The sequence below is a fragment of the Microtus ochrogaster genome, chromosome 21 (assembly GCF_000317375.1).
Source record: "Microtus ochrogaster isolate Prairie Vole_2 chromosome 21, MicOch1.0, whole genome shotgun sequence".
In the NCBI taxonomy this organism is placed as follows: Eukaryota; Metazoa; Chordata; class Mammalia; order Rodentia; family Cricetidae; genus Microtus; species Microtus ochrogaster.
This window is the reverse complement of record NC_022022.1, coordinates 45,302,722-45,321,495: the sequence shown is the minus strand read 5'-3', so window position 1 is coordinate 45,321,495 and position 18,774 is coordinate 45,302,722. Positions and strand designations below refer to the sequence as shown.

Sequence of the window (18,774 nt, the reverse complement as noted above, 5' to 3'; positions counted from 1 at the left end):
TATCTATCTATCTATCTATCATCTATCTATCTATCTATCTATCTATCTATCATCTATCATCTATCTATCAACCTATCTACCTATCTATCATCTATTTATCTATTTGTTGAATCACTACCTACAGTACCTTTCTATTTATATATAAATTACTATATATATATATAATGTTTCCTGAGGCTTTAAGATATGTTTTTTTTAAAAACATTTAATACTGTAGTTCTTGGCTGATGAGAGTTTTAAATTTTTTCTTATTATGGTTAAAATTAAGAATTTATGTCCCCATACAAGATTTTTATATTAAAATAAAATGCCCCATTTTAAATCAGTGTATGAACACACAAGGAGAATATTCCTCATCATTTTTATTAGAATATGATACACATAAGTTATGAGGTGTGTAACTCTGCCAGTCTACTAGAAAGGTTAATAAAGTCTTCATGCTGTTATTTCTCACAGATGCATTATTGCCATGGGCCTTGACAGAAAACCATCTTCAACAAAACCTAGGAAGGAAAAGATTGCGGAGCAAAAGGAGGAGCCACTGAAGAAGAGTCAGGGGAAAGTGAGGAAAGAGAGAGAGAATGCACCATTGAGAAGGAACGCGATGGAAGGGAAAGAAACCTCGTTCTCAGCCACCTTTTCAGCTGAGGAACTAAAATCAGCGGTCGGAGAAGTGAGGACGGCTATGGAGGAGATGGAATGGAAGGGCAAGTCAGGACAAGATGTTTGGGAAGAGGACCAGGAAAACACGTTTACATACGGTAACTAAGAGCAGATTTGTCTTGTTGCTGTTGCCTTTAGCATCTGAGGATCATTTAAGACTTTCAGATTGATCTGTGGACTATTGCTTATTAGCTGTGATCTGTAGACAGCTGGGCCATGCTTCTTTTACTGTTCCCTGTGAAGTCCCAAGTTCTTTTTCTGGCCTCAGAAGTGTTGAGGTGCTTTCTGTGGGTAGGAAAACATAAGGAAGCTTCTGTCCTGCTATCCCGAGTCAGAATCCACTCCTGTAGAGACCATTTGTCCAAATGGAACTTTGTCTATTTCTTTAGCTTTTGAATATGATTATAGGAGCAGCATCGACCCACTTCAGCATTGGTGAGTACAATCCTTGGGAGCATTTGTTGCTATGGTATTAGACATGGACAGCAGCTTGTATGCAGTTCCAAGTCCTAGAACCTGTCTCTCTTGCGTTTCTCTTTCCCCGTCTCCACTTCCCTTTCCCTCTGTCTCTCCCCCTTTCCCTGTCTCTCCTCCTCCCTATTGCCTTGTCTTTCCCTCCCCTTACTCCTCTGTCTTATTCTCCCCCGACACAAATATGTAACACATGCAAACACAGTCAGATGCACACACACACATACACACACTCACACATCTGCACAGGGGAAGCAACGGTAACATTGCCAGGCTCTGCGCAGTGGGTGGTGCGCCAGGGCCCTCTCCCTGCTCACTCTCGCTTTCTATGGGAGCCTTGTTTCTAGCTCCATTTTACAGCGTGGAAGATGGGCTTCACTCCTGCACAGACATAGCAGAACTCAGATCCATGCCTTTGTGGATCTATTCTCAACTACTAAATCATTCTCTCTGGACCAATGCTTCAGGTACTGCATGGCTGCATGTGATATTCCTAAGGAGCCAGGAAGAGTGCATTGAGTGTTCCTCACAGACGAGCAGTGGCCACAGGTCAGGGTTCCCTGTGGAAGGTCTGGCCTCTTAGAATCTTGTTTCTTATGTTACTATACAAGGGTTTCAGAAATCCTAGGGGGAAAACCCAAGTGCTGGGCCTCATATGTTGGTGACGAGATAAGGGGGCTATTTTAGCTGGGATTTCACTCATAATGCTGGCACCCTGCTCACTTCTCTCTGCACTGCCCCCCATTTCTTACTCTTTCCTCGACTGGGGATTTTAAGATTCAGGGGTGGCTGCAATGGCTACAGAGAGTTGCTTCCCAGTGTTTCCTCTTGGAAGACAGAAGACTTGAAGAGTCCTGGCTGAGGCCCCTGTCCCTTGTTTTCCTCTTTTACAAACATGGCTGTGTAAAGACCATGCCCTTTGGACTGTGTCTATCATCTGTGTTGATGAGTTAATGGGTTTTAACTTCCACTTCCATGAGGACCCAGAGAGAGACCACAGCTCTCTGCCTGGCTGTGGCTGATCATGGAACTGGAGCTGGGTTAGGGGAGATGCTAACAGAACCTCTAACTGCCACATTTGAATGCTTGGTGCTCCTCCTTGTCAGTGGGGATTCAAGATAGCACTCTGAATGCTCTAGACGAACTTGGGAGGATAGCAGAAGCTGGTAGTGGAAGGATGCTGAAGCCCACACCAGTGGCTCATTCCTCTGATTGAAGCCAGGAGTGGGTGAGGCAAAGGTAGCTCACCTTGGGCTCTTGTGAAAATGGAAGGCTGGTAGCTGAGGGAGGACTGAGCTTTCCTGGGGATGACGGAAGGGGTAGCACACAGCTAGAGCAGGGTCAAATTTTATGTTTTGTGGAAAAGCACAGAAGCCTGTCAAGAGCAGGATGCAGGGCTGTTTCTGTTACCCCTGAATGTTCCTTCTTTATTTTGCCTCATTTTAACCATGCCTGTAGCTGCCCTGATGGTGGCCCCAGTCCTACTCTGATTTAGATTGGATACACTGCTAATGTGTGTTGCTCCCAAATAGTAACACTTTCATGTGATTTGTCCTGTTCCATGCCAGCCCCTCCACTTCCAGTGACAGCTGCTCTTCCTTCTAATCCCTATTTCTAATGACCTATTAGCTCTGGATGGGCTTGAGTCTTGCTGCTTCTAATAGCACCTTGGCTCTGTGCTAACTATGACGTGTGGAGAAGCTGAAGCTTAAAGATGTTACATTGCCTGAGGTCACATGACTAAGAAAATTCAATCTGGGTATAGGACACATGACCGACTGATGTCCGAACCCTCACATATCACTACTGTTTCTTACTATGGATTATTATAATATTCATGGTCTGTCAGACTCCTACTTATCCTGTGAGTAACAGCAAATATCTACAAAATAATAAGAGTATGGGGCTGTGGAGATGGTTCAGTGGGTAAGAGAACTTGCTACACAAATGAAGACCTGAGTCCAACCTCCCACGGGCCGTATAAAATGCTGGACATCATCCCACTCAATTGTAACCCCAGCACTTTGGGAGGGTGGAGCCAGAAGGATCCCTGGAGGGTTGTTTGTTGCCAGAAGCCTAGCTTCAGGTTCAGTGAGAGACCCTGCCTCAAAGGAACACGCTGGAGAGTATGAAGGAATTATGACGGAGCAGGGTACCTGATGTCTACATGCAAGAACAGGTCAGTCACACATGCACATGCCCACACCCCAATAACGTGCATGTGTGTATGCTCTGCACATAAACTCAGTTCTTCTTACGAAGTCCTTCATACACACTCTAAGGTGACATCCTGCCGTTTCTTCGATCCCATTCCACTTAGATATGCTGCAGTTTCTTATTGAGGTTTATTTCAAGGTGCTCTACCGATGCCTGGAGTAACACATAATGCAGAACCCTGTACATATTTTTAAATACACATATATTCCCATACAAAATGTAGCTCTTATATTAGGCACCAGAGATGAACATCAGTAACTCCTACCATAGTATAATTATGAGAATACTTACAGCGGTACAAAGCTTGTCTACAATCACAAGGCCCTGAATTCAGCCTCCAAAGAGCAGATGGATTCTCTAGTAAAAGGTTTTTTTACTTCTGGAAATTTCCATGTAATATTTTCTGACTGCATTTGAGCATGCGTGAGTCGAGCCACACAAAATCAAGCCATGGACACAGGGGGGAACTGCCCTGGTACCATTTCACACAATGAATCATGAGTTCTAAGTAAAAACCCACAGGATGAACTAGTGTCAGGAGCAGCCACTGAGAGCTCTGGATATGATGCGTGCACTCTTTCTTGTGTACAGAAATCCCTTTTCCTTGGCAGAGACTGGAGATTCCTTCATGCAGGAGTTATCTTACTGCTAGGTCTTTCCCCCCCCTCTTTTCTTTCTTTCTTTCTTTCTTTCTTTCTTTCTTTCTTTCTTTCTTTCTTTCTTTCTTTTTTAAATTGCACTTTGATGCTCTTTCACACAGAAAAATTTCAGTTAAAGCTTACTAATTAATTAATTAAATTAATCAAAGTTTCAGTTAAATCTTATGAAACTGCCCCAGGGGCTGAAGAGATGGCTTAGCTGTTAAGAACGCTTGCTGCTCTTGCAGGGCACCTGGTTTCAGTTCCCATCACCCACCATAGGTGGCTCCCAACCACTCAACTACAGCTCCAGAAGATCTAAGGCTCTCTATGGCCTGTGTGGACACATACATGGCACACAGGCTCAAAGACACACACACACACACACACACACACACACACACACACACACACATAAATAAATAAATAAAAATAAAATCTTACAAAAAATTGCCCGGTAAATTGCCCAGCGATATTTGAATACAAATCTCTTTATTGTCTTTCTGTTTGCTCTTTGCATGTTGAAGCATGCACTAACAGCCTCACCCTGCCCTTTCTTCTATGACTTTGATTACAGATATTTACACTCCTTAGCTGTGCAAAATCTCACTTTCTCTCGGTGTGCCCACTTCGCTATTTCTACCACATGTTTGTTCTCACAACATAAACACTTTCTATGCGTAGGAGGGCACCTATGTCAAAATTAATTTTCTTTGATTGCTTAGGGTGGGCAGTACTCGAGAACATTACCCAGGAGGCCCCACCACCAGAAGAGATGGAGTGTCTAATAACTAAAACACATAAACATTGGGAAATCTTTATTTTCTTATATCTTTTAGGTTGAGGATAATTGTTTAGTTGCTTAATTGGTTCTGCACGAGTGCCTCTCGCTGTCTGTCGCTGGCATGCTGTCACTCTGAGATTTTCAGTGTGGGGTGGGGAATAAAGAGCAAACAATTAGATATGAAAGGTGAAAAATTATAACCACGAGAGACAGCTGGAGCTTATATGATGTGACAATTTGCTTTCCCTGGTACAAATTTGCTCCATCCCTGTAGGGAATGAAGTAAATCGGAGACTGCGACAGCGATGTTCTGTTTCTAGAGTTTTGATTCTGAAGCTGTAATTATTTTGGGCGTCGTATGAGTGAACACTGTACATGGTTCCTGTTGCGGCTAAGCTATGAAGCCATCTTTAAATCTTTCCTCCATGTCCTTTTTGGGTTCTCAGCAAGCTATTCACATACTATCTCTCAGGTCCTCTGGATGTGATTAATTGAATTTTTCCACTTCACTATTCATTAGAGTGATACCCAAATATTTTGAACAATCTTTATATGAAATATGACCTCACTAGGTCTGCAGATTAACTTCCATTATTGTAATCCTGTTTTCTTCATTTTTAATTTACTTCCAATTTATCCTTCATATAAAGTTCCCCTCTCTCCATTTTGGTCACTGTGGGTAGTGGTGTCCATTTGTAAATGAGCCCTTATTAGCTTCCAGCCTTGTCATTGAGGTTTTCATTTCTTTTTGTGCTCTTGTGTGTAGCTGATTGCAGTCTTTGATCATCTGCTGTTAGTCCTCCCTGTTCCATAATTGTGTGAAAAAGCAACAAAGAAAGACCCAGAAAAGAGGGGACAATGGAGCCAGAGTTCTCATTAGAGTGAAATGGTTGAAGCTCCCAGAGTTCTGTTCTTATTGTCACTGTGCGGAGTTTCTTCTTTCAGACTATGAAGAAGATTTCGAAGTGGATGAGGAAAAGCAAGATCAGAGAGCTGAGGATGAGGGTCAGGCTGAAGATCAGACAAGCATAACATCCAAGTCGCCCGAGGAAGGAGAAAAAGATAATTTCAGCCTTGAAAAGGAGATTGAAATCTCTTCAGAGAAGGCACCCGGTGCCCGTGCCTGTGAGAACGGCGAGGATGACGGCTTGGACAGCGAAGAGGAGGATAAACAAGGCAGGTTACAGAGTGTATCAGGGTGCTTTTGACTTTGCTTTCTGTAAAATTAATAAGACAGAGATGCAGAGTTACCTAACCCAAGAATCCCCCAAGAATCCCAGCCAGCCATGCCTCAGCGAGTTTCTGAATTGAAGAATCTCTTCCTTAGTCTGTTCGCTTTCCTAAGTTTGGGAGATTTTAGCAAGACATTAGATTGGGTTTGCAGTAATCTGTGCTCTGTCTAGTTAGAAAGGTTGTTACGTTTTTTTTATCTCAAACTATTTCAACACACACACATACAGAGAGAGAGAGAAAGAGAGAGAGAGAGAGAGAGAGAGAGAGAGAGAGAGAGAGAGAGAGGAGAGAGAGGAGAGAGAGAGAGGGGAGAGAGAGGAAAGATTCCAAGTAGTTCCCTGTTCCCTAAAGGGTACTCCAGAGGGACACTGAGGCAAGAAAAGTCAGAGAAACAGTCAGCAGTATGGCAGGTCCGCTCGTAGTTTCCAAAGGTCTTATGTAATATGATTGATGGGTACACCCACGATACCTGCTTGCAGCCAGATTGACGCTGGTTTCTGGTGCAGACAGAAGAACATTTCAGCCCACTAGTAAATGTTAGTCCTTTATACTGGATGTGCAGCCAGTGGTCTCAACGCTCAGGGCATCCTAAAGGCCCTTTGGGGCACTGGGACTCACAGAGACTCACAGGCAGGCTCTGTCAGGATGGTGCCTGTCATTTCTCCCTGATAGTGGGAGTGACAGAGTCAGCTCGGAGGGAGGAGAAAGAGTCTTCTGCAAGTGGAGTAGCCCCTGGCCTACACTTAAGAGCTTCTATTCACTGAAAGGATAAACTAAGCAAGGGTTTTTGCTTTGGGATGTTTCTCTTGTTTTTATTTCTTTACAATTCTGCCATGAACACAGACAGGGTGCTTGAGCTACTAGGTTCTTAGGAGGGTTTGCACGTTTAACCTCTTTCAGCTTAAAATGACTGTAAGTGTTCAAAGGAAAAATAAAGATCTTTGTAGGTAGGACAAGACTTTTTAAAAGATTTTAATTCACTTAAATTCTGTCTAGTGAAACAAGGGACACATTTCCTATTTTGTCATCTGAAGGTATTTGGCCTATGATCTGTGTCTTTTAGTTAAAGAATTCTCTTGGCACCTCATGGGCTTTTATCAAGAATGATAAGAATGGTCACACTATATTTGAGTCTTTGTGGTTTTGGTATTTTTAACTAGAGAATGGGGTCACATTATGGGTGTATTTTGAGTTGCTGACTTCTTTAAAGCTTGCTTTTTATTCCAAATTATTTTCCATATAAAAATATCAAATTTTGATTTCAGGAATTATTAAGATACTATAAAAATTAAGCAATCAAATTGATTATGAATGAACATTTAGTTTGTAATTCACTCTCTTCAAAATTAATTTATGATGTTTTTCTGTTAGCTTAGTGGGTGCACATGAATCTACTGATATTTTAATTATCATCTTCTGCCCCACAGTCCCTCCATTAGTGCCCCACCACCCACTCAAGTCACAGTCTGGCAGGGCTTCTGTTCCCACAGCCCCAGCTCGACTGCGGTCATGATATGTAAGTTTAAATTAAGTCTCTATCATTCTATTTGTCAAGAAGACTCAGGAGTCAAGGCTGGAGTGAAACCTACTAACCCAGAGAGACTGAGTAACAACTAACTAACCTTGCTTTTTGACCAAAGAGACCACAAGAGACTTCTTCACTCTTCCCAGAGCCAAAAGAGTTCAGACTCTAGTCCCCTCCCTTTCCTTCCCTGCATCTTCTCTATCCAAATTGCTGGCTTCTCTATGGTCAATTCTGGTCAGCTGATCACTGGCTCCACCCCCTGACTCAAGGTTTAACTTTATTGGGCAGTCTCTGGAATGTCAGAGTGCTACCAAAATATTCCACAACAAATTTAAGCAAGCTTGTTCTAATAGTTAATACACACGAATTAAAAGCAAAAAAGAGCAGCCTTACATAGAGTAAAAAGAGAAAACAGTTTTGTTTCAAACCAGGAAAGGGTCCATGAGGATGTGAACAGCATCTTTAGTACTAAATTGCCCGACAGCCAAGGTAAAAAGCAAAAGAAACGCTATTAGAAAATGCAGAATGACGGTGATTCGGTGTATTTGCAAATAAAACTGACGTTCATATTTATTACACTGCTCAAACTTTTAGGTATTTTAATATGTTGAGATGGATCTTTTCTGTAGATATTTGCATTTTAAGTTTCTTACACAAAATTTGTGTAAAATATAATGTGTCAGTTTGAATATACATATGGAGTTCAGTTCATAGTTCTTTATGACTCAGACCTGAATAATTCAATAGAAAATGGTGCTATCGTATAGAAAAAAGTTTCGTCTTAGTCGATATTTTCAAAGGAATCATCCAAGTGATTTGTCTGTCTATAAATACATTAAAATTCATTTGCTATAAGTATAAGCGATTAGGAACACAGATGGCTTGGGTTTTCGTGTCTGCTGTAACAGGGTGAGGATATTGGACTGTTGCTGTCGCAAAGATCCTGTGAACTCCTTGGCTCTCTAGTTGTCTGAGCTTTGTACTTTCTGGAGATCAAATAGATTTTCCTAACATAATAAGCTTTTATGTTCACCAAGAGAAAGGGATGGGCAGGTCTTCTTTTTTTCCTTCCAGGGACAGCTCCGAGTATCTGCGCCATGACTACTAAATACCATTAGTAACGGAGAGTCTGGTGCTGACTGCGGCTGTGTGTATTTGGCAGTGCTGTAGCTCACCTGGTGACCCCTGCTCAGAAAGTCTGAGTTCCACAGTGCCTGTGTGTGTGTGTGTGTGGGGCGGGGAATTGCTTCATCCACCTTAAACAACCTTCAGAGCAATTACTTCCCCCTTCTTATCTGCATTTTGCAATACGCAAACTGGCAAATAGTGGAATCAAATAATTCCAAAGTCATATAGCCAGGAAGTTCTGCAATTTATTCACAATTATAACCAAAGCTCAAAGCCTGCACTTTGGAGGAAAATCTGCACTTTTTTCTCAAAAGCAGAACATATCCATCTACCTACAATTAAAATCACCATTCAGCCTGGTGAAAGAATTTGTTTCCTGCAGTTCTACAGCTCAGAGGCCTTTTGGCTTCTTTTGCTACTTCTGCTCTGTTTTTACAAAGGGGAAGTAAAAACAGAATTTCTAAATTTCCCTAGATTGTCCTTTCTCTCCATGAATAAATTCTCTCCATTCCTAGGCCTTGCAAGGTCTCCTTTCAGTGACTCTGTCCACTGGGGCAGATTGAGTTAATCCCTGTAACCCTATCCAGTAGGAGGTCAGTATTCAGACATTCCCCATGTATTAAATGTTGTCTCTCAAATTACACAGATGATTAGCACAAACAACCATGCTAAGAAAACCAGGACAGTGTGTTGCTTTGCTATTCTCTTAAAGACAGTATCACAAGAGACTTTGTAGATACGTTTAAAGGGCATATTTTGACATCACCCCTTCTAAGGTACTTTGGCTGTGTGATCTCTGGCTAATATTCGTGTTATGTGGTTCTTAGACTATTAACTGAAAAAGATAAGTAGAATTACATATAGGCAGAATAGATAATGTTTTAAATAGTTATGGAATGAGAGCCACCAGGACAGTCACTTCACAAATGCTGGGAAACTTTTGAGACAGAATTGAACTGGCAAGCTATTTTCTCTTGTCATTTCAATAATGGAATTCTCAGAGTCCTTTCGGGGGCCCTTTCGGTCCTGAGTGTTCACACACTGCCGCTTTGCCAGAGCTCTGAGATACAGTTATCTCTCTGCTTGTCTGTGTCCTCCCAGGAGGCCTCCTGTCTTCTGGACCTTCATTAATCAGACTCCATTGTGTTGCTCGAAACTACGCTTCTTAGTATGGGACATGTAAGAGTCGGCGATTTCATCCGGCTAATACATAGCATTTATTAGAGATGACAATATTGTGCAGTGGATTTCATGGAAAACGCAGCGTTTCACCTACAAAAGAGTGAGAGGCATAGCATGGGCACGGAATCCCAGACACCTGTGCATCCCTTTTATTGACATGATTAAGAATCTTGCTGTTAGTGTTTGGATGTGTTTCATTTGAACCTGCCTGCACCTGTTCCCAGGGGCAAACAATTGCCCAGGCTGTCACTCTCGTGACAAGTCAGCCCTGTTTAAACTGCCAGCTCACAATTGCACTGCACACTTTGATGAATCCACTGTCGAGTGGCCCATGAGTGATGGAGGAGAGCCGACTCAGAGAGGACCCTACTCCAGGAATGGCGTGTGCCGCTTCCTGCCATTTCAAAGGGACGATGGCTTCTGATCTCTGCATTTGTGTTCGCAACCCTGGACACTAATTTACTAGCAGAAAATGCTTTGTTAAAGATGAATGCTCTGAGTCTGGTAGGGAAAACACTGTGTGACCAGGAATGCACTTTTCCTGGGCAGTTTGGAGGTCAAAGCTAAGTAATTCCTCATGTGAAAAAAGGGAGAGGTGATGAAGACAGACCGGAGAGGAGGAGGCAGACAGTGTTGTTTCTCCGACTACTCAAAGAACCAGATTTAAAGCACATATTTGTTTTATAATAGTTCACTTGTGTGTTCTTCAGTTTGATAAAGCCGATGCCATAGACCTAAAATCTCAGAGTCGACAAACATTCAATTTACTGCAATTAAGATTCTTACCATCTTAGGGTTTTATTCTTTTGCTTAAATATATACTTTGAGGATTGCATATATGTACCCAGTGTATTTTGGTCATATTGGCTATGAACTTGAAGAGAAGACCGTGACAAGGTCCTCTTCTATATTGACATTTTATTTGACATGAACTGACTACTGCAGGGTCATATGCCTGCATCCTGTGTAGGGGAGAGCCATGAGGAAATTATACACAATGGATAGACACTTTATGTGTTCATTTTTGCACGACTTGTCATTATTTGTTTCTTTTCACTTTGTTTCATGTGGATGGGTGTTTGCCTACACGCATGGAAGTCTGTGGTCCACCTGCTTGGTTCTGGTGGAGGCCATAAAACATCTTTGAGTGCCTTGTAACTGTGGTTGTAGACAGTGGGTGCTGAGCGCACACCCAAGCCCTCTGCATGCACAGTGAGTGCTTCTAACCCTTGAGCCTCCTCTCCAGCTCCAGTCAGTCATTTCTTAATAACATGCATTCCTTAACCCACTGCTGACTGCTGAAGAAGGAAGTCACAGATTCAAGAAAGTTGGTTAAATCTACCATTGCTTAGTCTACATTCAAATACTTTCAAATGAGCTCTTCCGCTATGGCTTTGTTGTTTTTGATGTGTGATAACACTATGTGGCTGAGGCTGGCTTTGAGCTTGAGATCCTTCTGTCTCGGCCTCCCATATGCTGGGAACAGAAGAGTATGTGTCACCACACCAGGCCTCTCTACACTTCTGAACGCACATGGTTACATAGTTATGATGTCACACAGCAAACTTCTGAAGATTGATTGACCAGCTCACAATACAAAAGCATAAAGGTTTACACAGTACAGTATGATGTGATTTGTTCTGGTCTCAATATTGAATTCATTATACAGCTTAGCAAGTTCAATCAGACAGTGTAGAGGCGGCTACCCTCTGGAGCCCCTTTTTCCTGTCATAGCTGTATAGTGAGCAAATATGTCCTTATAAAATAATGTGTATTTAACTCAATTCTGAATTCACATATTTCATGGAGTGATAATTGATTACCTGTTGAGGGCCAGATACCTGCTCTTACAATGAATGATGAGCTTATACATTAGTTTAATTTATATTTCTATGTTTTAAAACATCTATTCATTCTAGAACAGTGGTGCTCAACCTGTGGGATACCCTATACATCAGATGTTTGCACTATAATTCATAACAGTAGAAAAGTTACCGTTATGGAGTTGGAAAGAGACAAGTTTGTGGTAGGGGGTCACCACAATATGAGGAGCTATACTAAAGGCGAGCAACATTAAGAAGGTTGAGTAGCACTGTTTTAGAATGTCCACTGAGTACCAACTCTTTGCTGTTATATTGTACGTGAAGATTTCACCTGAACCCTGGTAGCTGGAATGAGAGGGAAATAGTTCACACGCGCATGCCTAAAAGCAGGAACCATTAGTATATAAACTCATGTGCCTTCGCCAAATCGGAAGAACAAAGGAAGTGTCATTTGTGAAGTGAAGGTTTTGTTTTGAATTCTTAAACTTAGTAATAAGAAAGATGCCATTGGCAATACAGTAGGAAAGAGTTGTGGCTCCATCGCTAGATGTCAATTTTTAATAGAAATTAACCACTTTAAGTTGTATAATTAAACCCAGTATCTTAGATTCTAGCGTAAACAACAATGAAGTGACAAAACAGGGTGACAACCAGGACTCCGAGGAACTAGCAAGTTTTCAAGTTTGCTACATGCTGAGGAGTGTGGGAATAATTTTTAAAACAACAACAACAACAACAAGCTTGCCCTTGGTGAAGATGGCGCAGGCTCTGAGGCTAGGAAGAGCGGAGCCACACTTTCTGAGCACTCTTCAGGATGACTGCTAGGAAAATGAGCCAGCACCCCAGGGAACAGCACAGTTATCCAGCTGGTCTGCAAACGTGAACAAATCGCTAGTCATTGAAGAGCCTGCCTTCCAGCTGGAAGGAAAGGCCGTGGCTCGCTTTTCTTTGTAGACTATTTCCTGGCACATTGGATGTTCTCAGCTTTAAGGGATGGGTGTGTCCATGCAGGCAGTCTGCATTGTCAATGGTATGTATGAGAAAGGGAGGAAAGTTGGGGATTGGATAAATATTAGGGGAACCATGATCCTGCTAGGGACAGGAAACAGTGGGGGACATGCAGATGGCTTTGACAGAGCCTCAGACACTGAGTACAGATCTTTTCCTGGACAAGGAGATCAGAAGGAACAAGCTCTCTCAGTAACAGGACAGGGATAGGGACTTTTTGGAAAAAATGGAATCAGGCAAGAGGCTGTGGCTTTGCTTTGTACCTCCAGTAGCCTCTCTATTCTAATGACTACCAATTTCAAATATGTCCTCAAAGTTGCTTTATTTGGAACATTTTAGTATAAATTTTGCCTTATTTCTAAGAGAGGAAGCACAGCTCATTGTGGAAATCCCATTGCACGAACCTGAAGCTTTTTCTGCAATCCTTGTCTTACCCCAGCGTCTGCACAGGCATGGAGCAAGAAGTGAGAGTGAGAGCCAGTTACACCAGGAGATGAGGGAGACATTTGGAGACGGAAAGGAGTTTGTATTGGAGGTCCGGTGCCCTAGCTACTGAGAGGCCACACATTTCCCCTTCTTTCTTTACTGAACATACTCAAAATTGATCCAGGATGGGCTGTTGGTCTTTTGAAATAAGATAATATACCTAATAAAAGTTACTGAAAAAGACAGAAAAGGTAGCCTGTGAGCAGTTCACAGAACCTAAAGTAGCAATCATCCTGACAACATTCAGATGGCCCGTGCAGACTTGGGGTCTCTGACTATGCCGAACGACATATCATAACTAATGGTACATTGGGGAGAGTCATCCGCTAATAAGTGTGAGTTGTTTCCCTTAATTTTTTATGGGAGAACAGAGAGTGAATGGCCCAACTAAGGGTCATCTAGAAGCACAGGGTCTCCTGGTGCTTGCCCATGGATTGTGGTGACAGGAATGGTGTTTCAGAGAGGCTGCTGCTTAACAGAGCCTCACTAATATTAGTCTTGGAAGTATTGGCAGGTCTCTGTGGCTATAGTTAAACTGCTATAGAGAGCTGTGCTACAGATTGCTGGCAGAGCCAGAGGGACAGGAGGATGATGAAGGAAAGGCTGGCATTTTTACTTATTTAGTTCTCATCTTTAGTTCCACATTAGCTGGCCCAGCCAAATGTGTTAGCATCATACAGTGATACAAAAGTCAGCTAAGTGAATGTGGAACACAGAAGAAATAAATCTGGAAGACCAGGAAGCTCTGGAGACTCCCACTAGTTGGCATATTCTATATGCATGTTTGGTCCCTGGTACCCTCAAAAGATAAAGTGTTTTCTGCAAAATAATTTTAAGTTCAGAGCAATTGTTTTTTAAAGCAAACATGAGCTTGTGCTTTTCTTATCTGAAGCAATGGAATCAGGAACTTTTACAATTGTGCTCCTTTTTTTCATGGATTCAACGTGTAGGTTCACTCTTGGGAAGTTTTCACAAGCCTTTTAGAGTTCACGTGCAAGCCATTTTTGACTATTGTATGTTTCTCACATATATCCTTCTGACAGTGCATCTGGGGCTTCTATTTTGGCTCTGTGATCTGCAGTGTTATTTCTTCACCCTGTCCTCTTTCACAGATTACCTTAGGTTGCCCGAAGTTTTTCACCCTTGGGCATAAACTGCCTGGAGAAACCAGGGAGTTTATATTCCCCACAGGGTGGCCCACAGCCAATTATCTCTGTAGTTCAAAGTGAGAAAACCTGCTCGCTCTTAAGCCCATTACATCCCTCCTAGCCCAGCTGCCAGCTGAGTTGAGCTGATTCTGGAAACAGCTCATTGACTGACTGTCTCTCGTGCTTGCCTGGCTTCCTCACTCCCTGAAGACACTCTCCTGGAGCTCATACTCAATTTATCTTCTTCTCGGGCAGCTTCCTTTTAATGTCTCCCTTATAGGGACTCCAGAAAAGGTGTTATCTACATACACACATACCCCAAACACATTTCCTAATGCCCAGCTGCATTTGTGAGTGAAAAGATGGTGCCCAGATGCCAGAGTGTAGTAGGGTGGTAGATTTTACAGTAGATAAAAATATTGACATTACTGCTGTGATTAAACAGTAGAAGTCAATATGTGTTCTTACAAAAACAAAGTAGTACCCGAAATTTCTAATAGCAAAGGTATTTATAGCCTCTCTAGAGATTCTGAAAGAGAATTCAAACCTGGAGTTGGTTTTCTGTTAAATGTGATCTATTAAACTGGCTTGGGGGCACAGACCTTTAATACCTAGCAATTGGGAGGTAGGGACTGGATCTCATGGGGTATAAAGGCAGTGCAAACCGTAGAGTGAAACACTGTCTTGAAATAAGACACAATTAAATAACCATCACAAAAATAAAAGTAAATCCAAACCAAGCCAAAAATCTTTGGTAGTTTGCAGATCAGTTTTTAATCACAATAGTAACATAGAATACACTGAGAAAGTGATCCATTCTCCCTAAAGTTTGTTAATGGGTTAATACGATTTCTTCCCACTATAGTTCCCTATCAGCTGACACATTTACTATAGAGCGAAGATGTTATCATTTTATTTTTTGCAGATATTAAGACCGTGTCTTCGAACTCGTCTAGAAGTCACCCCTACTCCAGTGAAAGCGAAGATGAATCTGCGGAGCCGAGCGCAGATGTTCACTCTGCAGGGGGAAGTTCCAGAAGTTCCTCTTCTCAGGACCTACACGAAAGTGACGACCAAGGAAAATACCACGTCCCAGTCGAGGAGTCCTTGGAAACTGAGATGGAGGAGCAAGAAATCACTAAAGTAGAAGAGGTTCACGGAGCTCCGCTGACAGAGGTTAGTTGTTTGCCTGCTGAGGAAGAACCAGTGGAGGTAACCGAAGAGATTACAGAACCCAAGACGTCTGGGCAGTCGGCTTCTCCAGAGGCAAAGGTTAGAAGCCAGCTCCAGGAAGGAGGCACCTCCGTGGTGGAGGACGGAAAAGCCGACCTCCCTGGGCTGGAAGAAGAGGGTAAGTACAGCCAATGAGGTGACGCCACGCTCACGCACGGCCAATGAGGCCACACGCTCACTCACGTACCTGTGCATGGAAGCTGATTTGTGTCAATGCGACTGCCAGAGCTGGGGAATCAATCTGGATGATTCTGGAAGGATTCTATATTTGCCTTTCTCCTTGTCACAGAATTTCACATGTATTTTCCGCTTGCTGTTTTCCTTCTATTGCATTTAAAAATGACTTGATCATTCTTACATAGCCCGTTTCCTATTTTCTGTAAATTCCTTCCTATGGTAATTCTATCTCAAAAATCAAATAAAACACGATACGTGTGTGAAAGTCAAAGACATGTCTGGCTTTTTAGAGGTCGATGCTAACGCTGCTGTTTGTTCCGAGTGGTGGATACATTTGTATATGTATAACTCATGTGGATGGTGCTTAGCGTGTCCTATGCATGGCTGTATGTTGGATGTGAACTCATTGCATCATAACCATGGCCATCTCTTCTCTCCGGGGGAAGCAGCCATTTCTTAAGAAAGTTGTGTTGCCAAGAACTGAAGAGGCAAGCGGCAGTCCCAGAATTGGGTCAGGTGGAGCAGCCCCAGAGCTTCTTGGCTCCCTGTCATTGTAGATTAGATTCATACACAAGTATTAAAATTTCCTAAGCTATTTCATTCTGAACTATACTCTGACACCGAGCTCTTTCATGGTCGCTGGGTTTTCAGGGTGTGTGGGCAGGTCCTGTTTCACGAGAGAAGTTTAGGGTGGGACAATGGATCCCCAGGACCACAGACCCATAGAAGGTCAGAAGCTTCTGTCACCTCGGAGAAGACAAGGAATGGACAGAGCCCAGTCTGTGGCTAGTGAATTGTGTCTCACAGAGAGCTGCTTCTCACAGAGAGCATCCTGTATCCTTCCAGGCCTCCAGGTCTCCGCCATTTGCTCTCATCTGCCTCCCCGACAGTGCACCAGGCAAGCTGCTGGGTTCCCAGTTAAATCTGCTTCACAGTTTAATATTATGAATCCGACCATGTTTTTAAAACTTTGAGTGCTTTTAATTGTTATACGTTTTAGATCTCTCAAAGCTATTACTGAACTATTCAGGCCTACATATAGGAATAGAGGGTATTGAATAGTTACCTGTCTGTCTTACTGCTAATGTAACCTTGTAGTATGCCATGGTAGTATAGTCAAGACAAGGATGTAGTGAAGCTCCTTCCAGAAAGTGTTAGGAGGCGTGGCCACTGGGCTGATCTCACTAATTATGTCTAGAATGAGAGAAGGGATGTGACATGTAAAAGTTCAAAGTCCCATGTGGCTAAGATCACTTTGGTAGAGCTGCCTACCCTGACTTGAACAGGGATGACGCCAGTAGGCATGCTAATGTGGAGGGAGAAAGCTCATAATGCACTTCTTAAGATGAAATCAGAAACCTTACAGAGCTAAAATCAAGCTTCTGGGAGCTTCGAGGAGACTCAACCCCTTCACTTCTCCAGCCTGCCTTGCACTCACCAACATCAGTCTCTCACCAGCTCTAAGTCTGCCCTCCCACAGACTTCTGCTCCCCTTGTCGTGTCTCTTCAAACTCTTGCCCCTCTGCCCTGTCTAACAGAGGCACACGGGTGCACACACAGAGTCCTGATACCAAGGCTCTTTATCACGTGTGCCAAGGTGGTGGGACGCAAGGCGATCCCTGTAGATTTGCAGAATAAGGATATGGTCTTTCAAGCAGGGGATACTGTTCAGTGTTCTAAACGTTTCAAACAAATTAAGAATGCATGAATCACTTGACATGGGCAATAGGAAACAACCAGAAGAACTTACAGAAAATAAATTATTCATCCTGCAATACCATGTATCAAAATCAATGACAGAAAGGAAAAGTTATTTGAAATATTTGAAGCATAGATTTTTACATATATTTAAATAAGCAAATAATTTTTGGAAAGTAGGGTTGCCGTACAATGGATTATAATATGCTGATGAATAAAATAACAAGTGTTAAACATATCAGTAGATTTTATCCCTCATATTTTAGAAATGGTAAGTATATTTGTTTATTTTCTCAAATACATTGGGAAACATATTACATGATGCCTCTAATTTCACAGGCATTTTATAATCTTTTTATGAACAGGTTTGACACTGGAAGGCCAGGAATGAAACTTTTATCCTTGCTAAGCTTTAATACATGAGCTAATTTTGTTAATGTTTATTCTTCATTAATATCTATATAAATACAAATGGAGCATCTATAAACTAGAAAAAAAGGTAGTTTAAAAAATACTCTAACATAAAAATCACTTTCATTGTTTGGTAAGTTTTAAATTTTCAATCTGACATTTTACAGTTAATTGCTGTATTTTATACATTTATTAAGCTTTTATAAAGCATGCCCTGCCTTCTGCCACAATGTGACTCTACAAACACTCCTGTGTGGCTCTGATGAGCATCCTTAATGTCCACGTATTCCATTCTTGGACTTCCTCAGAACCTAACCTTTTCCCTACTGACGGATATTTATATTTTCCCACACTTATTTTGATACATTTTTAAATTCTCACTATGATTAGCAGTTCTTTTGTGTTTGATTACCTATTTATTTCAAATTCACAAATATTTCCTCAAGATTATAAAAAGTATAATTTATAAATCATAAAAAGTATAATTTCTGTATCAAAAGTTACAGTTTTTTTTTTTTTTTTTTGTGTGTGTGTGTGGGCCTTGATGGACTTTCTTCTCGCTCACAAACAATAGCCTCAAAAGTTTAAGTATTTCAGGGAGGAGGATAGGGTGCCAGGAAATCTGGTGATTCTGTCTTCCGGTCTTTCTCATATGTGTGGCTATAGCTAAGAAAACACTCACCGTTCTAGACATTTTATAGGATGTACTTAGAGAATGTGAACATAAAATAAGGGATGAGTAGTGGTTTCTGTTAGTTATAATTTAGAAGACATATAGAAATACAGTAAGTTCTGGTGTGTATTTGTGTGTGTATGTGTGTGTGTGTATGCATGTGTGTGTGTTGTATGTGTGTGTATGTGTGTGTATTTGTGTGTGTGTATGTATATGTGTGTGTATTTGTGTGTGTATTTGTGTGTGTATGTGTGTGTGTATGTGTGTGTGTGTGTG

At 41.9% G+C, this 18,774-nt stretch overlaps 1 protein-coding gene across 6 annotated transcripts in view; it reads left to right on the top strand.

The window, feature by feature from the left end:
- The window catches only part of Erich3 (glutamate rich 3), a 94,120-nt gene that overhangs the window by 59,346 nt on the left and 16,000 nt on the right, over window positions 1-18,774 (top strand). For all 6 annotated transcript variants that reach the window (XM_026784003.1, XM_026784004.1, XM_026784001.1 and 3 more), the window contains 3 exons: window positions 457-761; window positions 5,719-5,949; window positions 15,232-15,657. In XM_026784003.1, coding sequence (XP_026639804.1) covers window positions 457-761; window positions 5,719-5,949; window positions 15,232-15,657 — 962 coding nt within the window. The remainder of the gene's footprint in view (window positions 1-456; window positions 762-5,718; window positions 5,950-15,231; window positions 15,658-18,774) is intronic.